Genomic DNA, 25,977 nt, shown 5'->3' on the forward strand with positions numbered 1-25,977 from the left:
GTGGACACGTACAACCTGCCAGGATGTTTTGACTGAAGGTTCTGTTTGTGATCAAACTAAAGACTTTAGAGTCTCCACCAGCAGAGGTCTGCTGTGTTTGTCTGACCTGGATGGTTTAGAACCTTCACAGATTATTAATTTGGATTATTTGATAATCTGCCTTTGCACATGCCTGCAGAGCTGCTTTAGAAAGGCAACCTTTAATACATTGGTGAAATTATAGCAGCAGCTTCAACAGTCTGAAGACGCAGATACAGGAAGTAAAGAAAATTAAAGTCAATTCCTGTCAATTTCCTGGAGGAACCTCCCAAATAAAGTTATCTATCTAAAGACATGTGGTGAGAAATGCTGCAGATATTTTATGTAATTAACATTTTTATTTAGTGACTGATTGTAATTCTGAACTTATGTTGAACCAAACTAGAAACTCGTTTTAATTCAGTTTTAGTGTTAAACTGACATTTGGTGCCTGTGAAGCATTTATTCAGTCGGGGAAGAAAGGTTAATGAGAGCCGAATTCTGCACTTGATTTTATTTCGGCCTATGAATCAGTTTTCACAGAGTTTTAATGATTCCTGTTTTTAAAATGCTAAATGTAAGAGTTTTTGAGATGGACTTCCGATCGAGCGGCTGTCAAAACAAAAACAGGAAGTAGTAGTATTTGGCCTGAGCTCGCCCCGCCCACTTCTCCTCTGCTACGCACGTTTAGTGGGCTGAGGCGAGATACGCTGTTGGAGCTATTCACTAACCGATACACGCAGCGGAGTGACGTTTCACCCTGTGGTTGGACGCTGGCCTACGTCAGCTGCGTCTGGGCTGCGTAGTATCTGTCAGAGGACATTTAAATGGCCACAGAGTCTAGCGGCGCTGCGCACAGCTCCGGAATAAGTCTGATATCCCGTCTAACGGCGCCTCCGTCCGCCTCTGCCGGTCTCCTGGTCCTCTAAGGCCGCCTTTCATTCCATTAATCTGTCCCGGAAAGGTTTAAAAATGAGCGACGAAGACGACTTCTTGCAAAAAGCCCGGACCGGGTTTGAAGATCTGTGCCGAGCCTTGAACATGGACGAGGAGGCGAGTACCGAGGCGTGGAAGGTTTACGAGAAGATCAGCAGGAGCTTCACTCTGGAGGTGAAACCGGACCGTGTCTGCTTTTATGTCGCTTCTGTTTCCGCCTGCTCACCCCGAACAGCTAGCAAGCTAAGCTAACAGCTAACCGCTAACCGCTAATAACGGCTAACAGCTCCGTCAACATGAGCGGCAGTTTACGTTAGCCTGCTAATGCTAACAGCAGTAAGCACTGTTCTGTCCCACTGCACCTGAACGCACCTGAACCCTTCACTGACCTGCTCATCTCCCTGGCCACTTTATTAGGTACACCAGTGAAACCTGTGAAGGCTCTGGTGTTCAGCGTTAGTCTCTAATAACAGACATGTTGATTCTACTGTGTTTTCATTTTGTAGTTCTACTGAACTGACACGTGTTCCTATTATTTTGACATGGTGTTCAGTGGGCTAGACTAAATAATAGAAACACTTTAGTGTTTAATTTAATCACATCCTCCACAATGATCATCAGGTGAATCACCTCATTTCTGTTTCTACATCAACTCAATCATATTCAGATTAGAGTGACTTCACTAGTGTACCTAATGATATGGCCAGTAGTTGAGCCTGGATCAGGTTAAACAAGGAGAAACATTTATTCTTTCTGCTCCTTTATTATTTAAAATCAGCTCTTTTTATATTTCTTTTTTCTTTAATGTTTATTGCACCAAACACTGAAACTGATCCCTTGTAATAAATGAGATGTGTCTGTTTATTTACAGTGCTATTAAATAAACTGGTGCTTTAATCAGATCAACCTGAGAACCTCAGCAGACACCTGAGAGGACTGCTGGGTTCATCTTCATCAGCTCTCATTAAGCAACATTAAAATAATATATAATCATATTAACATTATTATTATTATAATTATTATTAAGTAATAATAATATTAATATGTTCCACTCATTGGTGTTTATTTCATGTTTCTGAGTGTCTCACCCAGTGACAGGTAGGAGCTTTTAAAAGGCTCTCACCTGGACCTGTTTAACCTGGACTCTAGAGACCAGATCAGTGTTCACACCTGGACCTGTTTAACCTGGAGACTAGAGACCAGATCAGTGTTCACACCTGGACCTGTTTAACCTGGACTCTAGAGACCAGATCAGTGTTCACACCTGGACCTGTTTAACCTGGACTCTAGAGACCAGATCAGTGTTCACACCTGGACCTGTTTAACCTGGACACTAGAGACCAGATCAGTGTTCACACCTGGACCTGTTTAACATGGACTCTAGAGACCAGATCAGTGTTCACACCTGGACCTGTTTAACATGGACTCTAGAGACCAGATCAGTGTTCACACCTGGACCTGTTTAACATGGACTCTAGAGACCAGATCAGTGTTCACACCTGGACCTGTTTAACATGGACTCTAGAGACCAGATCAGTGTCCACACCTGGACCTGTTTAACATGGACTCTAGAGACCAGATCAGTGTTCACACCTGGACCTGTTTAACATGGACTCTAGAGACCAGATCAGTGTTCACACCTGGACCTGTTTAACCTGGACTCTAGAGACCAGATCAGTGTTCACACCTGGAGACTAGAGACCAGATCAGTGTTCACACCTGGACCTGTTTAACCTGGACTCTAGAGACCAGATCAGTGTTCACACCTGGACCTGTTTAACCTGGACTCTAGAGACCAGATCAGTGTTCACACCTGGACCTGTTTAACATGGACACTAGAGACCAGATCAGTGTTCACACCTGGACCTGTTTAACCTGGACTCTAGAGACCAGATCAGTGTTCACACCTGGACCTGTTTAACCTGGACACTAGAGACCAGATCAGTGTTCACACCTGGACCTGTTTAACCTGGACACTAGAGACCAGATCAGTGTTCACACCTGGACCTGTTTAACCTGGACACTAGAGACCAGATCAGTGTTCACACCTGGACCTGTTTAACCTGGACACTAGAGACCAGATCAGTGTTCACACCTGGACCTGTTTAACCTGGACACTAGAGACCAGATCAGTGTTCACACCTGGACCTGTTTAACCTGGACTCTAGAGACCAGATCAGTGTTCACACCTGGACCTGTTTAACATGGACACTAGAGACCAGATCAGTGTTCACACCTGGAACTGTTTAACATGGACACTAGAGACCAGATCAGTGTTCACACCTGGAGACTATAGACCAGATCAGTGTTCACACCTGGACCTGTTTAACCTGGACTCTAGAGACCAGATCAGTGTTCACAACTGGACCTGTTTAACCTGGAGTCTAGAGACCAGATCAGTGTTCACACCTGGACCTGTTTAACCTGGACACTAGAGACCAGATCAGTGTTCACACCTGGACCTGTTTAACATGGACTCTAGAGACCAGATCAGTGTTCACACCTGGACCTGTTTAACATGGACTCTAGAGACCAGATCAGTGTTCACACCTGGACCTGTTTAACATGGACTCTAGAGACCAGATCAGTGTCCACACCTGGACCTGTTTAACATGGACTCTAGAGACCAGATCAGTGTTCACACCTGGACCTGTTTAACATGGACTCTAGAGACCAGATCAGTGTTCACACCTGGACCTGTTTAACCTGGACTCTAGAGACCAGATCAGTGTTCACACCTGGACCTGTTTAACCTGGACTCTAGAGACCAGATCAGTGTTCACACCTGGAGACTAGAGACCAGATCAGTGTTCACACCTGGACCTGTTTAACCTGGACTCTAGAGACCAGATCAGTGTTCACACCTGGACCTGTTTAACCTGGACTCTAGAGACCAGATCAGTGTTCACACCTGGACCTGTTTAACATGGACACTAGAGACCAGATCAGTGTTCACACCTGGACCTGTTTAACCTGGACTCTAGAGACCAGATCAGTGTTCACACCTGGACCTGTTTAACCTGGACACTAGAGACCAGATCAGTGTTCACACCTGGACCTGTTTAACCTGGACACTAGAGACCAGATCAGTGTTCACACCTGGACCTGTTTAACCTGGACACTAGAGACCAGATCAGTGTTCACACCTGGACCTGTTTAACCTGGAGACTATAGACCAGATCAGTGTTCACACCTGGACCTGTTTAACCTGGACTCTAGAGACCAGATCAGTGTTCACAACTGGACCTGTTTAACCTGGAGTCTAGAGACCAGATCAGTGTTCACACCTGGACCTGTTTAACCTGGACACTAGAGACCAGATCAGTGTTAACACCTGGACCTGTTTAACCTGGACTCTAGAGACCAGATCAGTGTTCACACCTGGACCTGTTTAACCTGGACTCTAGAGACCAGATCAGTGTTCACACCTGGACCTGTTTAACCTGGACTCTAGAGACCAGATCAGTGTTCACACCTGGACCTGTTTAACCTGGACTCTAGAGACCAGATCAGTGTTCACACCTGGACCTGTTTAACCTGGAGACTAGAGACCAGATAAGTGTTCACACCTGGACCTGTTTAACATGGACTCTAGAGACCAGATCAGTGTTCACACCTGGACCTGTTTAACCTGGACACTAGAGACCAGATCAGTGTTCACACCTGGACCTGTTTAACCTGGACTCTAGAGACCAGATCAGTGTTCACACCTGGAGACTATAGACCAGATCAGTGTTCACACCTGGACTTTAAGCAGATACCTTGACAGATGTTAATGTGAATGTAATATTTCTCATCCTCATCTTAAAGCCTGGTGTTTTCTCTGCAGGGCAGTGAGCTCCACTGGTTGGCCTGTGCCCTCTACGTTGCCTGCAGGTCCTCGGTGCCGACGGTGGGTAAAGGCACCGCCGAGGGGAACTACGTCTCTCTGACCAGAATCCTGCGCTGCTCAGAAATGAGGTTTGTTTGTGTAGCTCCTCATCAGCGTCTGAAGCTGTCGCTGCTGTTCCTGGAGTCCACATGAAGTAACGATCCGGTTCCTCCGTCTCCCTCCAGCCTCATTGAGTTCTTCAGTAAGATGAAGAAGTGGCAGGACATGACCAACCTGCCCCAGGACTTCCGCCTCAGCACTGACAAGCTGGAGAGAAACTTCACCGTGTCAGCCGTCATCTTCAAGAAGTACGTTCCCATCTTCAAGTCCATCTTCAAGCCGCCATCAGAGGAGCCGCCCCGGGTTCATCGCAGCCGCAAGCAGAGGTACGACCATCTGACCTCTGACCTTCTTGATGCATGTCTTAAACCAGTCTGACTGCTGCCGTAGGATAAACTTTAAAAACATGTCTTTGTCTTGCAGACGTCATCCGTGCACTGTGAGCGAGGTCTTCAACTTCTGCTGGGTTTTATTTCTGCAGGCTAAAGGTAACAGGAACTTTACAGGAACTTTACAAGCGACACAAGGAGGTTTCACTGTGTCTGATTTGATGGGGATTCAGAGTGATGGGTGTTTTATATTTAACAGAAGGTCTGCAGGCATCTCTGTTTGTGTTATTAGAAGCTGAGCAGAGTCAGACGGAGCAGAGCTTCTCTAAATCTCTTTGAATGTACGGATAATATTTCTGTTACGATGTGAGAAGCTGTGGGTTGATGCTCTCGTCTGCACAGATTGAAGTATCATCCTTGTTCTCTTTGTCTGGTTCAGGTAACTTCCCCATGATCAGTGACGACCTGGTGAACTCGTATCACCTGCTGCTGTGCGCCCTCGACCTCGTCTTCACCAACGCTCTGATGTGCAACGCCAGGAAAGAGCTGCTCAACCCCAGCTTCAAAGGTCTGAATCCTCCGTCCTCCACAGATCTGAGCCCTGTGCCCATCCTTCTAACAGAGAGGAGACAGAGGCAGCTGCAGATGAATGAACTAAAGTACAGCCAGGGCTCAGAAGATGAGTGAGGTCCAGCAGAATGTTCTGTAACTAACCACCACCAGAGTCTGTGGTGTTCCTCTAAAGTCTAAAGCTTCTCTTTCACATAGCTGGAGCTAACCAGCTAGCCTCAGCTAACCAGCTAGCCTCAGCTAACCTCAGCTAACCAGCTAGCCTCAGCTAACCAGCTAACCTCAGCTAACCTCAGCTAACCAGCTAGCCTCAGCTAACAGAGAAAACACAAACTTTGACTTTCTCAGTCATCATGTCAGAGTTTCTTCTTCTGTCTCAATATTTCATCAAAACCAAAAACAACAAATGTAACTGATCTAGTTTTATTATCTTCTGTCCTTTAGAGTCTATCACATGATTCTACATCAGCTATGAACCACATGGTGACTTGACTGACAGAATCTAAAGGTTTAGAGGGTGAATTAAAGACCAGTTGTATTTCTGTCAGTTCTAAATGTTTTATCAGATGTTGTGGTTGAGTCTCTTCTGAACTTCCTCCTCATAAATAAGATGAAACCAGTTTATCAGCCGCGTACAGAACGAAACCAGACAAGAAATAAATCAAGTTCACTTTCTTTTCTATGAGTTCAGAGTTTATCAGCTCTGCCTCCTCTTCCTGTTCTGTCCTCGTGTTTCCTCCTCCTCCTCCTCCTCCTCCTCCTCCTCTTCCTCTTCCTCCAGACTTGTTGACCTTAATAACCTGTAGAGAAGGAAGCTGCTCCACGTCTTCATCAGGGACAGTGACTCCACTTTAACCCTGTAATCCTTAAAACCCATTCAGAGACAGCTGAACAACATCTGTCTCAGTGTCTCTGTGACTCAGTGTCTCAGTGTCTCTATGTCTCTATGGACTCAGTGTCTCTGTGTCTCTGTGTCTCTATGTCTCTATGGACTCAGTGTCTCTGTGTCTCTGTGTCTCTTTCCCTCTTTCCTCTTAAAGTTAAAACCATCTGAACATTGATGGAGCTGTTGTAGTCACAGTGAAACCAGGCAGCATCGTACAGGCTGGTTCAGGTTCTGGTTCAGGTTCTGGTTCTGGTTCTGGTTCAGGTTCAGGTTCTGGTTCTGGGTGGAGACCACTTATAATAAATATTATTATCAGTATAAAACAACTAAATAAAGACTGAAGTTAAATTAGACGATTAGAATAAAATGTATAAATAATAGAGAATTCTAATAATGTGATAATGAACCAAGTGTCTGTCTCCGTCCTGCAGGTCTCCCAGAGGACTTCAGCAGTAAGGACTTCCGGCTGTCCTCAGGCCCGTCCTCAGGCCCGTCCTGCTTCTTGGAGCATCTGTGTGAGCTGCATGACGGTCTGGTGCTGGAGGCCAAAGGAGTCAAAGAGCACTTCTGGAAACCCTTCATCAAGAAACTCTTCCACAAGAGGGTGAGACGTGTCTCCAGTCATGTCCTCCACGTAGATGGACTGTCCTTCCAGATAGAGTTACAGTTAAATGGACACATTGTCCACCGCACAGCACATCTCAGTGTCCTCCATTTGTTTCCATACAGAGATGAACCTGCTGCGGTTTATCTGTGTCTCTGTGTCTCTGTGTCTCTATGTCTCTGTGTCTCAGTGTCTCTGTGAGACTTTCAGGACAGAGACCTGGAGCTCCTTCTCAGCTCTCAGAGCTGTAAATAAATGAAGACATGACCTTCAGTGCAGCTGTTCCTGATGTGTCCACTAGGGGACGCTCTGTGGACACAAACTAAACTTGTCCCTGTTCTCGTCCTGTCCACAGATTCTCAGAGGGAAAGAGGACAGTCTGACCGGCTTCCTGGACCCCATGAACTTTGGAGACAGTTTGTGAGTGTTTGACATGTGATTGACCAGGAGGAGGACGAAGAAGATGTCCTCCTCCTCCAGCCTCCTCGCCTCTGACCGCGTCTCTCTGTCCTCAGCTTGTCTCTCAGTCGCCTCTATGAGGAACACGTCCTGTCCACTGGCGGCCTGGACGAAAGGATCTTCACTGGGGAGGGGGCGAGCGAGGACATCGGGACCCCGGGGCCCTGCCTGTGTGAGGGCGTGGACAACCAGGACAGCGCCTCCTTCAGGCTTCACACCAAACTCACCGTTAGACCCACACATCTTTACTGTCTCCTCCTGCTCTGAGCCTCCTCCTAGAAATATAACCAGCCTCCGTCTCTGTCAGGCCTCCGCTCTGAAGGTGTCCACCCCTCTGACCGGGAGGAGGTACGTCCATGAGACCAGCCTGGCGTCTCCGCTCTCGTCCGCCATGAAGAGCGTCGGACGTCTCCACACGCTGCTGTCGGGGACCAAACAGGGGCCGAGCGCTAAGCTAGCGGAGACTCTGAGGTTCATGTCTGGGTCGTCATAGAGACCAGTGAAAGCACAGCAGTACTAGTGGTGTGTGATGTCATCAACTTTTTCCCTGCAGGACCTGCGCCAGGGACCCCAGTGATGTCATCAGCAGGCGCCTGAGGGACATGTTTGACATCTTCTCTCAGCATCATGAGGACAGCGCTGCAGAGAGCAGAGGGATGGGCAAAGGTACGAACACCGACCCTCATCAGTCATCGTCAGAGCAGCTCAGCGTCTGAACACAGTGTCTCCTCACAGATATAGCAGTGAAGTACTTCCACCTGGCGGAGGCGCTCTACTACAGGATCCTGGAGTCCATCATCGAGAGAGAGAGAATGATTCTGGGAGACGCTGACCTGTCTGTGAGTACCCAGATAGGACATGAAGCCTGCCAGGCAGCACCCAGGGCCAACAATGCTCCTATCATATCATATCATATCAGCACTGATGCCTCCCAGCCAGAAGGTTCTGGGTTCTAATCCAGGCCGACTGGTTCCTTTCTGTGTGTAGTCTGCATGTTCTCCCTGTGTCTGCGTGGGTTCTCTCCAGGTTCTCCAGCTTCCTCCCACCGTCCAAAGACATGCTGGTTAGGTTCATTGGTGATTCTAAATTGGCCGTAGGTGTGAGTGTCTCTCTGTGTTAGCCCTGTGATAGACTGGAGACCTGTCCAGGGTGGACCCCCCCTCTAGACCAATGACAGCTGGGATAGACTGGAGACCTGTCCAGGGTGGACCCCCCCTCTAGACCAATGACAGCTGGGATAGACTGGAGACCTGTCCAGGGTGGACCCCCCCTCTAGACCAGTGACAGCTGGGATAGACTGGAGACCTGTCCAGGGTGGACCCCCCCTCTAGACCAGTGACAGCTGGGATAGACTGGAGACCTGTCCAGGGTGGACCCCCCCTCCAGGGTGGACCCCCCCTCTAGACCAGTGACAGCTGGGATAGACTGGAGACCTGTCCAGGGTGGACCCCCCCTCTAGACCAGTGACAGCTGGGATAGAATGGAGACCTGTCCAGGGTGGACCCCCCCTCTAGACCAGTGACAGCTGGGATAGACTGGAGACCTGTCCAGGGTGGACCCCCCCTCTCTAGACCAATGACAGCTGTGATAGACTGGAGACCTGTCCAGGGTGGACCCCCCCTCTAGACCAATGACAGCTGGGATAGGCTGGAGACCTGTCCAGGGTGGACCCCCCCTCTAGACCATTCATTCAATCTTTATTTATTCTCGGAGGTTCATTGAGGGTAGTCCTCATTTTCAGTGAAGCCGAGATTACACAGTAACAATGGGATAACAATAGATATAGTATAATAATTGTGGAAAATAAAACAAAATAAAACAAATAATAAGATAACCTACATAACATTATAAAGGAGGAAGGAAGGGAAAAATAAAGATACAGAAAATATTAATAGTAAAATAATAAAATGATAATAATAATAATAATAAAATAACATTTACATAAAACAGGTACAATTTGACATAGGAAGGTTTGTGATTCCAGATCTGAATTGATTATAGGAAAGTAGAGAGTTAATTTTTATGTTACATTGGAGATTATTCCAGGAAGTAGGGGCACCATAACAAAAGGCCGACTTTCCCAACTCAGTGTGGATACGAGGAACCTTGAGCATCAAACAGTCATTTGATCTGGTCTGATAGGGACCAGAATTCCAAACAAGCATGTTTGAAATATAACCTGGTAATTTTCCAATAATACCTTTGTAAATAAACAGGTACCAATGATTAAGTCTCCTCTCAGACAAAGATGACCAACCCACTTTACCATAGAGGACACAATGATGAGTGCTATAGCCATCACCAGTAATGAACCTCAGAGCAGAGTGGTAGACTGAGTCCAGGGCTTTAAGTGAGCAAGCAGTAGCATTTCTATAAATCACATCACCATAGTCTAGAACTGACATAAAAACTGCTTCAACAACTTGTTTCCTACATTCCATAGGGAGGTTGGCTTTGTTTCTGTAGAAGAAACCAATTTTTTGTCTCAGTTTTTTTTACTAGGATGGCTATATGGTAATTAAATGTGAGTTTGTCATCCAGCCATATACCAAGATATTTGTACTCAGAAACTCTATCAATGCTGGAACCAGTTACAGTAGTTATTTGCACATCATTAACCTCAATATTCCTTGCTCAAGTAAATAGCATATATTTAGTTTTCTTTTCATTTAGTACTAATTTAAGATTAATGAGAGCTTCTTGAAGAACATTAAATGAAACCTGAAGATTATCAATGGCAAGTTGAACAGAGTCAGCAATACAATACAAAATAGTGTCATCAGCATAAAGGTGGACTTGACAACCGTTTAAGGTAGAGACAATATCATTAATATAGATGGTGAAGAGAAGTGGGCCCAAAATGGACCCTTGTGGAACACCCTTTGTGATTGGCAAAAACTCTGACTTGACATTTCCTGACTTCACACACTGAAACCTCTGAGACAAATAATTCCAAAACCAATATTATGTAATCTTTGTAAGAGTAAGGGATGATCAACTGTATCAAATGCTTTTGACAAATCAACAAAAAGGGCAGCACAGTGCTTCTTAACGTCTAAGGCAGATATTATATTATTAGTAACTAATGTGGTAGCTGTGATAGTGCTGACCCCCATGACCCTTCACAGGACAAGAGGTTACAGAAGATGAATGAATGAATGAATAATATAATATAACGTGTGTGTGTGTGTGTGTGTGTGTGTGTCTCAGTGTATCCTGGAGCAGGACGTCTTCCACCGCTCTCTCCTCGTCTGCTGTCTAGAGATCGTCATCTTCTCCTACAGACCTCCAGGAGATTTCCCCAACGTCATCGGTATCTTCCAGCTCCCTGCGTATCACTTCTACAAGGTATCACTCATCAGCCAATCAGCCATCAGTAAAGGTGGAGGCGGAGCTCTAACCCTCAGGTGTGTCTCCAGGTGATCGAGGTGTTGGTGCGCTCTGAGCAGGGTCTGTACCGGGAGGTGGTGAAACACCTGAACCAGGTGGAGGAGCAGGTTCTGGAGGCTCTGGCCTGGACCAGGGACTCTCCTCTGTGGGACAGTCTGCACACGTCCAAGGACCAGGTCCCTGCCTGTCAGGAGGTCAGAGACTACTCAGCTGTGCTCACACCTGTGCTCACACCTGTCCATGTCCTCCAGGTGTGTCAGGTGTGTCCTGTGTGTCTGTGTTGCAGGTGATGCCTCCTCAATATCTGGAGCAGAGTGATGAGAGCAGCGGCGTCGTGTTGACCCCCGTCAGACCGGACGTCTCCTCCAGCTCCGTCAAAGGTCAGACACGGATCACATGACCTCATGATCACATGACCTCATGATCACATGACCTCATGACCACATGATCACCTGACCTCATGACCACATGATCACCTGACCTCATGACCACATGACCTCATGACCACATGATCACCTGACCTCATGATCACCTGACCTCATGACCACATGATCACCTGACCTCCTGACCTCATGACCACATGACCTCATGACCACATGATCACCTGACCTCATGATCACATGACCTCATGATCACATGACCTCATGACCACATGATCACATGACCTCATGACCTCATGACCACATTACCTCATGACCACATGATCACCTGACCTCATGATCACATGACCTCATGATCACATGACCTCATGACCACATGATCACCTGACCTCATGATCACATGACCTCATGATCACATGACCTCATGACCACATGATCACATGACCTCATGACCTCATGACCACATGACCTCATGACCACATGATCACCTGACCTCATGATCACATGACCTCATGATCACATGACCTCATGATCACATGACCTCATGACCACATGATCACATGACCTCATGACCTCATGACCACATGACCTCATGACCACATGATCACCTGACCTCATGATCACATGACCTCATGATCACATGACCTCATGATCACATGACCTCATGACCACATGATCACATGACCTCATGACCTCATGACCACATGACCTCATGACCACATGATCACATGACCTCATGACCTCATGACCACATTACCTCATGACCACATGATCACCTGACCTCATGATCACATGACCTCATGATCACATGACCTCATGACCACATGATCACCTGACCTCATGATCACATGACCTCATGATCACATGACCTCATGACCACATGATCACATGACCTCATGATCACATGACCTCATGACCACATGATCACCTGACCTCATGATCACCTGACCTCATGATCACATGACCTCATGACCACATGATCACCTGACCTCATGACCTCATGACCACATGACCTCATGACCACATGATCACCTGACCTCATGATCACATGACCTCATGATCACATGACCTCATGACCTCATGACCACATGATCACCTGACCTCATGATCACATGACCTCATGATCACATGACCTCATGACCACATGATCACATGACCTCATGACCTCATGACCACATGACCTCATGACCACATGATCACCTGACCTCATGACCTCATGATCACATGACCACATGACCTCATGACCACATGATCACCTGACCTCATGACCTCATGATCACATGACCTCATGACCACATGATCACCTGACCTCATGATCACATGACCTCATGATCATATGACCTCATGACCACATGATCACATGACCTCATGATCACATGACCTCATGACCACATGATCACATGACCTCATGATCACATGACCTCATGATCACATGACCTCATGACCACATGATCACATGATCACATGACCTCATGACCTCATGATCACATGACCTCATGATCACATGACCTCATGACCACATGATCACATGACCTCATGACCTCATGACCACATGATCACCTGACCTCATGATCACATGACCTCATGATCACATGACCACATGACCTCATGACCACATGATCACCTGACCTCATGACCTCATGATCACATGACCTCATGACCACATGATCACCTGACCTCATGATCACATGACCACATGACCACATGATCACATGACCTCATGATCACATGACCTCATGACCTCATGATCACATGACCTCATGATCACCTGACCTCATGATCACATGACCTCATGATCACATGACCACATGACCTCATGACCACATGATCACCTGACCTCATGATCACATGACCTCATGACCTCATGATCACATGACCTCATGACCACATGATCACCTGACCTCATGATCACCTGACCTCATGATCACATGACCTCATGACCACATGATCACCTGACCTCATGACCTCATGACCACATGACCTCATGACCACATGATCACCTGACCTCATGATCACATGACCTCATGATCACATGACCTCATGACCACATGATCACATGACCTCATGACCTCATGACCACATGACCTCATGACCACATGATCACCTGACCTCATGATCACATGACCTCATGATCACATGACCACATGACCTCATGACCACATGATCACCTGACCTCATGACCTCATGATCACATGACCTCATGACCACATGATCACCTGACCTCATGATCACATGACCTCATGATCATATGACCTCATGACCACATGATCACATGACCTCATGATCACATGACCTCATGACCACATGATCACATGACCTCATGATCACATGACCTCATGATCACATGACCTCATGACCACATGATCACATGATCACATGACCTCATGACCTCATGATCACATGACCTCATGATCATATGACCTCATGACCACATGATCACATGACCTCATGATCACATGACCTCATGACCACATGATCACCTGACCTCATGATCACATGACCTCATGATCATATGACCTCATGACCACATGATCACATGACCTCATGATCACATGACCTCATGACCACATGATCACATGACCTCATGATCACATGACCTCATGATCACATGACCTCATGACCACATGATCACATGATCACATGACCTCATGACCTCATGATCACATGACCTCATGATCACATGACCTCATGATCACATGATCACATGACCTCATGACCTCATGACCACATGATCACCTGACCTCATGATCACATGACCTCATGATCACATGACCTCATGATCACATGACCTCATGACCACATGATCACATGATCACATGACCTCATGACCTCATGATCACATGACCTCATGATCATATGACCTCATGACCACATGATCACATGACCTCATGATCACATGACCTCATGACCACATGATCACCTGACCTCATGATCACATGACCTCATGATCATATGACCTCATGACCACATGATCACATGACCTCATGATCACATGACCTCATGACCACATGATCACATGACCTCATGATCACATGACCTCATGATCACATGACCTCATGACCACATGATCACATGATCACATGACCTCATGACCTCATGATCACATGACCTCATGATCACATGATCACATGACCTCATGACCTCATGACCACATGATCACCTGACCTCATGATCACATGACCTCATGATCACATGATCACATGACCTCATGACCTCATGACCACATGATCACCTGACCTCATGATCACATGACCTCATGATCACATGACCACATGACCTCATGACCACATGATCACCTGACCTCATGACCTCATGATCACATGACCTCATGACCACATGATCACCTGACCTCATGATCACATGACCACATGACCACATGATCACATGACCTCATGATCACATGACCTCATGACCTCATGATCACATGACCTCATGATCACGTGACCTCATGACCTCATGACCTCATCCTGCACACAGATACACAACTAATTATACCCCGCCCCCCCCCCCCCCCCCCCCCACAGTGTCTCCGTCCCCCACCACCCTCCTGGACCGTTACAACACCCCCCCCACCGGCTCCGTTTGCCGCCGTTTGTTTGTCGACACGGCGGACGGCGAGTCCGGCGCCTCCTCCACCAGCGCCGCCCCGACCGCTGTGACCAAGACCGGCCTCGTCACCGCCATCCCAGCTGGGCAGACTGTGGTCACCATGGCAACTGCGACAGTTACCGCCAACAACGGGCAGACAGTGACCATTCCTGTACAGGGTAAGAGACGGGAACGTTGAACGATGGAGGAAATGACCACCTCTGACCTCTGACCTCTCTGCAGGGATAGCCAATGAGAGCGGAGGCATCACCTTCATCCCGTTCCAGGTGAGCGTGAGTGGACAGACTGGAAGCCTGCAGCCGCTGTCCACCCAGACCCTGACCAGCACCCTCGCCATCCAATCAGCCGCCTCCAAAACAGCCACCAAGGCCCCCAGCAGCCCCATGAGGAAGGGCTCGCTCTCACTGTTCTTCAGGAAGGTACGAGGACCTCACTGAGGACCGGTCCCCTCTGTCTGAGCGCCCTCACTGAGGACCGGTCCCCTCTGTCTGAGCGCGTCCACTGAGGACCGGTCCCCTCTGTCTGAGCGCGCTCACTGAGGACCGGTCCCCTCTGTCTGAGCGTGCCCACTGAGGACCGGTCCCCTCTGAGTGCGCCCACTGAGGACCGGTCCCCTCTGTCTGAGCTGTCCTAACTCATTACTTCCTGTCTCAGGTGTACCACCTGGCCAGCGTCCGTCTCCGGGACCTGTGTGCTAAGCTGGACATCTCGTCAGAGCTGAGGAGGAAGATCTGGACGTGTTTTGAATATTCTCTGGTCCACTGCACCGAGATGATGAAGGACAGACACCTGGACCAGCTGCTCATGTGTGCTGTCTACGTCACAGCCAAGGTCCGTTAAATGTCCTCCTCCTCCTTGGGTCCCATTATTATAATAATATCCAGTCAGAGTCAGATGAATGAAGTGATGAAGTGATGAAGTGATGAACATCACTGTTTCATGTCAGGTCACCAAAGAAGACAGATCTTTCCAGAACATCATGAAGTGTTATCGTTCTCAGCCTCAGGCCTCCAGCAACGTAAGAACCTCCTCAGTAAGAACCATCACTCAGTCTGACAGGCAGCAGTTAACCTCCTCTGTCTCTGTCTCTGTCTCTGTCTCTACTCTGTCTCTGTCTCTACTCTGTCTCTGTCTCTGTCTGTGTTTCAGGTCTACAGGAGTGTCCTGATCTCACGGACGAGGAGACGTCTCTCTGGTGATGACTGCAACAAACTGAGCTCAGCTGATAGTCAGGACAAAGGTATGAACAGGTCCCTATGTCCTCCTGTCTTCCTCCTGTCCTCCTCCTGTCCTCCTGTCCTCCTCCTGTCCTCCTCCTGTCCTCCTCCTGTCTTCCTCCTGTCCTCCTGTCCTCCTGTCCTCCTCCTGTCCTCCTGTCGTCCTCCTGTCCTCCTCCTGTCCTCCTCCTGTCTTCATGTCTTCCTGTCCTTCTCCAGTCCTCCTCCTGTCGTCCTCCCGTCGTCCTCCTGTCCTCCTCCCGTCGTCCTCCCGTTGTCCTCCTGTCCTCCTCCTGTCCTCCTCCTGTCCTCCTCCTGTTTTCATGTCTTCCTGTCCTCCTCCTGTCCTCCTCCCGTCGTCCTCCTGTCCTCCTCCTGTCCTCCTCCCGTCGTCCTCCTGTCCTCCTCCTGTCCTCCTCCCGTCGTCCTCCCGTCGTCCTCCTGTCCTCCTCCTGTCCTCCTCCTGTCTTCCTCCTGTCCTCCTGTCCTCCTGTCGTCCTCCTGTCGTCCTCCTGTCGTCCTCCTGTCCTCCTCCCGTCGTCCTCCTGTCCTCCTCCTGTCTTCCTCCTGTCCTCCTCCCGTCGTCCTCCTGTCCTCCTCCTGTCCTCCTGTTCTCCTGTCGTCCTCCTGTCGTCCTCCCGTCGTCCTCCCGTCCTCCTCCCGTCGTCCTCCCGTCCTCCTCCTGTCTTCCTCCTGTCCTCCTCCCGTCGTCCTCCTGTCCTCCTGTCCTCCTGTCGTCCTCCTGTCGTCCTCCCGTCCTCCTCCCGTCGTCCTCCTGTCCTCCTCCTGTCCTCCTCCTGTCCTCCTGTCCTCCTGTCGTCCTCCTGTCCTCCTCCTGTCTTCCTCCTGTCCTCCTCCCGTCCTCCTCCTGTCCTCCTGTCCTCCTCCTGTCCTCCTGTCGTCCTCCTGTCGTCCTCCTGTCGTCCTCCCGTCGTCCTCCTGTCCTCCTGTCGTCCTCCTGTCGTCCTCCCGTCGTCCTCCCGTCCTCCTCCCGTCGTCCTCCCGTCCTCCTCCTGTCTTCCTCCCGTCCTCCTCCCGTCCTCCTCCTGTCCTCCTGTCCTCCTCCTGTCCTCCTGTCGTCCTCCTGTCGTCCTCCTGTCCTCCTCCTGTCTTCCTCCTGTCCTCCTCCCGTCGTCCTCCTGTCGTCCTCCTGTCCTCCTCCCGTCGTCCTCCTGTCCTCCTCCTGTCTTCCTCCTGTCCTCCTCCCGTCGTCCTCCTGTCCTCCTCCTGTCCTCCTGTCCTCCTGTCGTCCTCCTGTCGTCCTCCCGTCGTCCTCCCGTCCTCCTCCCGTCGTCCTCCCGTCCTCCTCCTGTCTTCCTCCTGTCCTCCTCCCGTCGTCCTCCTGTCCTCCTCCTGTCCTCCTGTCCTCCTGTCGTCCTCCTGTCGTCCTCCCGTCCTCCTCCCGTCGTCCTCCTGTCCTCCTCCTGTCCTCCTCCTGTCCTCCTGTCCTCCTCCTGTCGTCCTCCTGTCCTCCTGTCCTCCTGTCGTCTTCCTGTCCTCCTCCCGTCGTCCTCCTGTCCTCCTCCTGTCTTCCTCCTGTCCTCCTGTCGTCCTCCTGTCCTCCTCCCGTCGTCCTCCCGTCGTCCTCCCGTCGTCCTCCTGTCTTCCTCCTGTCCTCCTGTCGTCCTCCTGTCGTCCTCCTGTCGTCCTCCTGTCCTCCTCCCATCGTCCTCCTGTCCTCCTCCTGTCCTCCTCCTGTCCTCCTGTCCTCCTCCTGTCCTCCTCCTGTCCTCCTCCTGTCCTCCTGTCGTCCTCCTGTCCTCCTCCTGTCCTCCTCCCGTCGTCCTCCTGTCTTCCTCCTGTCCTCCTCCTGTCGTCCTCCTGTCCTCCTCCTGTCTTCCTCCTGTCTTCCTCCTGTCCTCCCGTCGTCCTCCTGTCCTCCTCCTGTCCTCCTGTCCTCCTCGTGTCCTCCTGTCGTCTTCCTGTCCTCCTCCCGTCGTCCTCCTGTCCTCCTCCTGTCGTCCTCCTGTCCTCCTGTCGTCCTCCTGTCGTCCTCCTGTCCTCCTCCTGTCTTCCTCCTGTCTTCCTCCTGTCCTCCCGTCGTCCTCCTGTCCTCCTCCTGTCCTCCTGTCCTCCTCGTGTCCTCCTGTCGTCTTCCTGTCCTCCTCCCGTCGTCCTCCTGTCCTCCTCCTGTCGTCCTCCTGTCCTCCTGTCGTCCTCCTGTCGTCCTCCTGTCCTCCTCCCGTCGTCCTCCTGTCGTCCTCCTGTCCTCCTCCTGTCCTCCTCCCGTCGTCCTCCTGTCCTCCTGTCCTCCTGTCTTCCTCCTGTCCTCCTGTCCTCCTGTCCTCCTCCCGTCGTCCTCCCGTCGTCCTCCCGTCCTCCTCCCGTCGTCCTCCTGTCTTCCTCCTGTCCTCCTGTCGTCCTCCTGTCCTCCTCCTGTCCTCCTCCTGTCCTCCTCCCGTCGTCCTCCTGTCCTCCTCCTGTCCTCCTCCTGTCCTCCTGTCCTCCTCCTGTCCTCCTCCTGTCCTCCTCTCGTCGTCCTCCTGTCCTCCTCCTGTCCTCCTCCTTTCCACCTGTCCTCCTCCTGTCCTCCTGTCGTCCTCCTGTCCTCCTCCTGTCCTCCTCCTGTCCTCCTGTCCTCCTCCTGTCCTCCTCCTGTCCTCCTCCCGTCGTCCTCCTGTCCTCCTCCTGTCCTCCTCCTTTCCTCCCGTCCTCCTCCTGTCCTCCTCCTGTCCTCCTGTCGTCCTCCCGTCCTCCTCCTGTCCTCCTCCCGTCGTCCTCCTGTCAGTCTAATGATGTCAAACTGACCTCCGTCCAGCAGGTGGAGACATCAGCCCGGTTCCTATTCGCTCCAGCAGCACGTTGCCCACCCCCCAGCCTGGCAGCGCCCCCCTTACTCCCACCAGCCCCCCCACTAAGAGCCCCCCCTCAGTGGGGGGTGGGGAGGAGCAGCGAGGAGACCTGATCCTCTTCTACAACAACGTCTACATCAAACAGATGAGACACTTTGCGCTGAGATACTCTCCCAGCTCTCCTGCAGCGGTACGGCCACGTCACCACGGCAACACCTTAACACCTTAACACGTCACCACGGCAACACCTTAACACGTCACCACGGCAACACACTGAAGTCAGATGTTGGATTTAAATCATGAACTCAGCTGCAGAATCAGACATCACTGATGGATCCATGGAGACGTCATCATGTTTAACTTGTCCTCTCTGTCGTCATCCTCCCTGTCGTCCTCTCTGTCGTCCTCTCTGTCGTCCTCTGTCCTCCTCCCTGTCGTCCTCTCTGTCGTCATCCTCCCTGTCGTCCTCTCTGTCGTCCTCTCTGTCGTCCTCCCTGTCGTCCTCCCTGTCGTCCTCTCTGTCGTCATCCTCCCTGTCGTCCTCTCTGTCGTCCTCTCTGTCGTCCTCTGTCCTCCTCCCTGTCGTCCTCTCTGTCGTCATCCTCCCTGTCGTCCTCTCTGTCGTCCTCTGTCCTCCTCCCTGTCATCCTCCCTGTCGTCATCCTCTCTGTCGTCCTCTGTCCTCCTCCCTGTCATCCTCTCTGTCGTCCTCTCTGTCCTCCTCCCTGTCGTCATCCTCTCTGTCGTCCTCTCTGTCGTCCTCTGTCCTCCTCCCTGTCGTCCTCTCTGTCGTCCTCTCTGTCGTCCTCCCTGTCGTCCTCTCTGTCGTCATCCTCTCTGTCGTCCTCCCTGTCGTCCTCTCTGTCGTCCTCTCTGTCGTCATCCTCTCTGTCGTCCTCCCTGTCGTCCTCTCTGTCGTCATCCTCTCTGTCTTCCTCCCTGTCGTCCTCTCTGTCGTCCTCTCTGTCGTCGTCCTCTCTGTCCTCCTCCCTGTCGTCATCCTCTCTGTCGTCCTCTCTGTCGTCCTCTGTCCTCCTCCCTGTCGTCCTCTCTGTCGTCCTCTCTGTCGTCCTCCCTGTCGTCCTCTCTGTCGTCATCCTCTCTGTCGTCCTCCCTGTCGTCCTCTCTGTCGTCGTCCTCTCTGTCCTCCTCCCTGTCGTCATCCTCCCTGTCGTCCTCTCTGTCGTCCTCTGTCCTCCTCCCTGTCGTCCTCTCTGTCGTCCTCCCTGTCGTCCTCTCTGTCGTCGTCCTCTCTGTCGTCCTCTCTGTCGTCATCCTCTCTGTCGTCCTCTCTGTCGTCCTCTCTGTCGTCCTCTCTGTCCTCCTCCCTGTCGTCATCCTCTCTGTCGTCCTCTCTGTCGTCCTCTGTCCTCCTCCCTGTCGTCCTCTCTGTCGTCATCCTCTCTGTCGTCCTCCCTGTCGTCCTCTCTGTCGTCGTCCTCTCTGTCGTCCTCTCTGTCGTCATCCTCCCCGTCGTCCTCTCTGTCCTCCTCCCTGTCGTCATCCTCTCTGTCGTCCTCTCTGTCGTCCTCTGTCCTCCTCCCTGTCGTCCTCTCTGTCGTCCTCTCTGTCGTCATCCTCTCTGTCGTCCTCCCTGTCGTCCTCTCTGTCGTCGTCCTCTCTGTCGTCCTCTCTGTCGTCATCCTCCCCGTCGTCCTCTCTGTGGTCCTCCCTGTCGTCCTCCCTGTCTTCCTCTCTGTCGTCCTCTCTGTCGTCCTCCCTGTCCTGCTCTCTGTGGTCCTCTCTGTCGTCCTCTCTGTCTTCCTCTCTGTCATCCTCCCTGTCCTCCTCTCTGTCGTCCTCTCTGTCTTCCTCCCTGTCGTCCTCCCTGTCGTCCTCTGTCGTCCTCCCTGTCGTCCTCTCTGTCTTCCTCTCTGTCTTCCTCCCTGTCGTCCTCCCTGTCGTCCTCTCTGTCTTCCTCCCTGTCGTCCTCTGTCGTCATCCTCTCTGTCGTCCTCTCTGTCATCCTCCCTGTCCTCCTCTCTGTCGTCCTCTCTGTCTTCCTCTCTGTCATCCTCCCTGTCGTCCTCTCTGTCATCCTCTCTGTCGTCCTCCCTGTCGTCCTCTCTGTCGTCCTCCCTGTCGTCCTCCCTGTCTTCCTCTCTGTCGTCCTCTCTGTCGTCCTCCCTGTCCTGCTCTCTGTGGTCCTCTCTGTCGTCCTCTCTGTCTTCCTCTCTGTCATCCTCCCTGTCCTCCTCTCTGTCGTCCTCTCTGTCGTCCTCCCTGTCGTCCTCCCTGTCGTCCTCTGTCGTCCTCCCTGTCGTCCTCTCTGTCTTCCTCCCTGTCGTCCTCCCTGTCGTCCTCTGTCGTCCTCCCTGTCGTCCCCTGTGTCGTCCCTCTGCAGGTGGAGACTCCCCCCCTGGTTCCCTACCCGACCCTGAGGACAGGTTCTCCTCGGCGGATGCTTCTCTCCAGCAAACACTCCATTTACATCTCTCCTCACAAGACAGGCTCCGCCCCCTCGCCATCAACGCCACGAGATAAGATCTACTACTACATCTGCAGCAGCCCCCCCCACGTGAGGCCACACCCACTCCATTCATTACTCTGATCCCTGACCAGACTGACATTCTGTGTCCTCTGTCCTCTGACCTCTGTCCTCTGTCCTCTGTCCCCCAGCGCCTCCAGGAGATCAACAGTATGATCCGGACCGGAGAGACTCCCACCAGGAAGCGCAGCATCCCTCTGGAGGAGGAGACGTCTCCTAAACGAGTTTGTCCCGACAACCACTCTGCTCTGCTGCGCCGCCTGCAGGACGTCGCCAACGACCGCAGCTCGTCCCACTGATGGAGACGGACGGGGGACGTCCAACAGACAGAGGACTGAAACATCTGGAGACATGGATGAACTCAACCCTGAAGCTGATGAGACGTTGTTGTTGTTGTTGTTTGTGTAAAACTTTTTATTCTCTCGTTTATCATGAAGCATTTTATTCTGAAACTCCACGAAGGAGCAGCAGCTTCCTGAACTCTTTCTTTCACGTGAATGTCTTTTTAATCTGGTTTTAACCGACGTCTGCAGGTTTCATTCTGATTCTTCCATCTTCAGCTTCACTGAGTGTAAATATCTGTACAGAAGAGGAAAGAGACTATTTAATGGAGCTGGAGGAAGTAAAGTGCCTTTATTTTTACTCCTCACTTTGTTTGTTTGTTTGTTTGTTTGTTTACTTCCTGTAAACGTCCTGTTAGATAAAAAAAAAGAAATAAAATGTTTCTTCTGAAAATATGAGCTGAAGACTCACTTCCTGTTTGAGTCACATGGGTTCCTCCTGTGCCCCGCCCCTTTAGAACTCACCTTTTTAAATGACATTAAAGCAGAAATTAGGGGCGTGGCCTCTTTGATTGACAGGTGGGTGTCCTCACAGGTTGCTAGCTGGTAGCTAGCTGTCTTTAGCCTCAGCGCCTGTGAAGCTCCACCTCTCAGCTGAGAGGAGGAGGAGTCAGACGGTGGAGGAGGTTCATCATCAGACTTCCAGTCTGGGTTGAAAACCCACCACAGTACTGAGTCAGCACTGTTGAGAGTTTTTAATGATGTTCTTTTAGCCACCGACTCTGGTCACTGTGTTGTTTTGGTTCTGTTGGACCTAACAGCTGCTTTCGACACAGTGGACCATCAGATCCTCCTGTCTCGCCTGGAGAACTGGGTGGGCATTCGTGGTCATGCCCTAGATTGGTTTAGGTCCTACCTAACCCAAAGAAGTTTTTGTGTCCATGTTGGAACAGCTGAGTCCAGTGTAGCGCCCCTTAGCTCAGGAGTGCCCCAAGGCTCTATTCTTGGCCCACTTCTGTTTTCCCTCTACTTGGATCCTCTTGGATCAATTCTAAGAAAACATGACATTGCTTTCCACTTTTATGCTGATGACAGCCAAATTTATGTGCCCCTCCGTCAAACAGACAACTACTCTGCAAATCAACTGCTAGAGTGCTTGGCAGAAATCAAAGCATGGCTGGCTGTAAATTTCTTACACTTGAACAGTAACAAGACCGAGGTCATGCTGTTTGGGCCTAGTGAGGCCTCCAAGGTCCATGCTGATTTGGGGCCTTTAAATCAGCATTTAACACAGACGGCAACTAACCTCGGTGTACGAGTTGACAGTGATCTGAAACTGGATGCACAGATAAAAACAGTGGTTAAGTCCAGTTTCTTCCAACTGAGACAACTGGGCAAAGTAAGATCATTTCTTTCTCTCCACCACTTCGAGATTTTAATCCATGCTTTTATCACAACTCGTTTAGACTACTGCAATGCACTTTATGTTGGGCTTAACCAGGCATCACTGTCTCGACTACAGCTCATTCAAAACGCTGCTGCTCGACTTTTAACTGGTACTAAAAAGCACAATCACATTACCCCAATTTTAGCAGAAATTCATTGGCTCCCTGTCCGTTTCCGTATTGATTTTAAAATTCTTTTATTTGTATTCAAATGTATTCATGGCCTCGCTCCTCAGTATCTGTCCGAACTGCTCCAGCCGTACACTCCCTCACGCTCTCTTAGGTCGGCAGATCAGTCACTGTTGGTTGTCCCAAAGACAAAGAGGAAAATGAGAGGTGACCGGGCCTTTGCAGTTGCTGGCCCCAAACTGTGGAACAACTTGCCATTGCACATTAGACAGGCCGACTGTCTTCCTCATTTTAAATCCTCCCTTAAAACACATTTTTTCTCTTTGGCTCTTAACTCAGCATGAGATGTTAGTTCTTATTGTTTACGTGGTTTGATTGGTTTTATGATTTAAATCCTGTTTTATATATTCTCATGTCTGTGTACAGCACTTTGGCCAACCTCGTTGTTTTTAAAGTGTTTTATAAATAAAGATTGATAAAGATTGATCATCGTTATTTACAGGAAGTGGTTCTGAGTGTTTGTAGTCGACAGACGTGTTGAACATTAAAGGAACCTCCTGACCTGCTGTTCTGGAGCTAACTGTCCTCTGTTTATGGCCTTTATGCTAAGCTAACTGCCCTCTGTTTATGGCCTTTATGCTAAGCTAACTGCCCTCTGTTTATGGCCTTTATGCTAAGTTAACTGTCCTCTGTTTATGGCCTTCATGCTTAGCTAACTGGCCTCTGTTTATGGCCTTTATGCTAAGCTAACTGCCCTCTGTTTATGGCCTTTATGCTAAGCTAACTGTCCTCTGTTTATGGCCTTTATGCTAAGTTAACTGTCCTCTGTTTATGGCCTTCATGCTTAGCTAACTGGCCTCTGTTTATGGCCTTTATGCTAAGCTAACGGTTTCCTCTGTTTATGGCCTTCATGCTAAGCTAACTGCCCTCTGTTTATGGCCTTCATGCTAAGCTCTGTCCTCTGTTTATGGCCTTCGTGCTAAGCTAACTATCCTCTGTTTATGGCCTTTATGCTAAGCTAACAGCTTCCTCTGTTTATGGCCTTCGTGCTAAGCTAACTGCCCTCTGTTTATGGCCTTTATGCTAAGCTAACTGTCCTCTGTTTATGGCCTTCGTGCTAAGCTAACTGTCCTCTGTTTATGGCCTTCATGCTAAGCTAACTGTCCTCTGCTTATTGCCTTCATGCTAAGCTAACTGTCCTCTGTTTATGGCCTTCAAGCTAAGCTAACGGTTTCCTCTGTTTATGGCCTTCATGCTAAGCTAACGGTTTCCTCTGTTTATGGCCTTCATGCTAAGCTAACTGTCCTCTGTTTATGGCCTTTATGCTAAGCTAACTGTCCTCTGTTTATGGCCTTCATGCTAAGCTAACAGCTTCCTATGTTTCTGGACATTTAAAGAGATAGTGATGCTTTATCTCCACCCAGAGGAGCAGTGAGGAGCTACACATGAAGCAACAAGTCTGTGAGGAACACTAACACCGCCCGCCTGCTGTCTCTGCAGCATAAAACAAACGCATCCAGTCAGATTCGTTACCAGGAGGCTGGTCGTTGGTTTCACTTCCCTTTTTGTCTCCCACACTGAGGAAGTTCCTCCTGTCTGCACTCGTCTGTTGTTGTTCTGTCTTCAGGTCTGAGGCCTCATCGTCCTGGTACCAGGAGGAGGTCGAGGTGGAGGAGGTCCATGTGGAGGAGGTCCAGGTGGAGGAGCTGAGGAAGGATCTCTGAGGCTCTGTTGGATCAGCTGTTTGGACCTGATGGCAGAACCACAGACGGACTCTGACTCCATGACTCCAGGTTATCTGACATTATTTCTCCTTCCTCTCGTTCCTCCTTCACATCAAGGAGAGTTAACGTCTGTAGATGAATCCTCAGATCAGAACCACATGAAACAGGTTCTAGAAACCTGTTTCATGTGGTTCTCTGTTTATTCATAACTCACTAGAAACAGTTCTTTAAAAATCTGATCAGTCTGAAAATCAGGACACATCAAACCACAGGATCTGAGTCATTTAAATCATTTAAACATATTAATCTGTTCCTAGTTCATGCTAAGCTAACTGTAGCTGGTGTTCCCAGCCTTCATGCTAAGCTAACTGTATCTGGTGTTCCCAGCCTTCATGCTAAGCTAACTGTATCTGGTGTTCCCAGCCTTCATGCTAAGCTAACTGTATCTGGTGTTCCCAGCCTTCATGCTAAGCTAACTGTATCTGGTGTTTCCAGCCTTCATGCTAAGCTAACTGTATCTGGTGTTCCCAGCCATCATGCTAAGCTAACTGTATCTGGTGTTCCCAGCCTTCATGCTAAGCTAACTGTATCTGGTGTTCCCAGCCTTCATGCTAAGCTAACTGTATCTGGTGTTCCCAGCCTTCATGCTAAGCTAACTGTATCTCCTTAATAAACCAGATGTGTGTGGATCCAGTTTAACGACTAAGGAGCTGCAGCAGAACTGGAAGGCGCTGAAGCAGAGAGAGCGACCCGTCAAGCTGCTGTTTGAAATCTCGTCGACTCGTATCG

At 50.1% G+C, this 25,977-nt stretch overlaps 2 protein-coding genes across 4 annotated transcripts in view; both read left to right on the forward strand.

Moving 5' to 3' along the window:
* The first annotated feature begins 845 nt into the window (after positions 1-845).
* rbl2 (retinoblastoma-like 2 (p130)) lies at positions 846-22,346 on the forward strand. 3 transcript variants are annotated; one of them, XM_084555779.1, is made up of 22 exons: positions 846-1,128; positions 4,784-4,914; positions 5,011-5,211; positions 5,309-5,373; positions 5,654-5,782; positions 7,102-7,274; positions 7,630-7,694; positions 7,790-7,961; positions 8,041-8,204; positions 8,287-8,399; positions 8,469-8,572; positions 10,944-11,081; positions 11,153-11,317; positions 11,410-11,503; positions 15,028-15,270; positions 15,335-15,531; positions 15,767-15,943; positions 16,059-16,130; positions 16,262-16,352; positions 19,088-19,311; positions 21,466-21,639; positions 21,741-22,346. In XM_084555779.1, the coding sequence occupies exons 1-22, from the start codon at positions 991-993 to the stop codon at positions 21,906-21,908; spliced, it is 3,198 nt and encodes a 1,065-aa protein (XP_084411905.1). In that variant the 5' UTR covers positions 846-990; the 3' UTR covers positions 21,909-22,346. The 3 variants fall into 3 exon arrangements, with proteins under 3 accessions (XP_084411905.1, XP_084411906.1, XP_084411907.1); XM_084555780.1 differs by having other exon boundaries at positions 19,091-19,311; XM_084555781.1 differs by having other exon boundaries at positions 1,003-1,128; positions 4,789-4,914.
* A 2,358-nt stretch (positions 22,347-24,704) lies between these two features.
* Positions 24,705-25,977, forward strand: part of snx20 (sorting nexin 20) — a 2,629-nt gene continuing 1,356 nt past the window's right edge. The window contains exons 1-2 of the mRNA XM_084555785.1: positions 24,705-25,257; positions 25,867-25,977. The exon at positions 25,867-25,977 is cut by the window's right edge and continues 26 nt beyond it. Coding sequence (XP_084411911.1) covers positions 25,218-25,257; positions 25,867-25,977 — 151 coding nt within the window. The 5' untranslated portion in view covers positions 24,705-25,217. The remainder of the gene's footprint in view (positions 25,258-25,866) is intronic.

The sequence above is a fragment of the Chelon labrosus genome (assembly GCF_963514085.1).
Source record: "Chelon labrosus genome assembly, chromosome: 11".
In the NCBI taxonomy this organism is placed as follows: domain Eukaryota; kingdom Metazoa; phylum Chordata; class Actinopteri; order Mugiliformes; family Mugilidae; genus Chelon; species Chelon labrosus.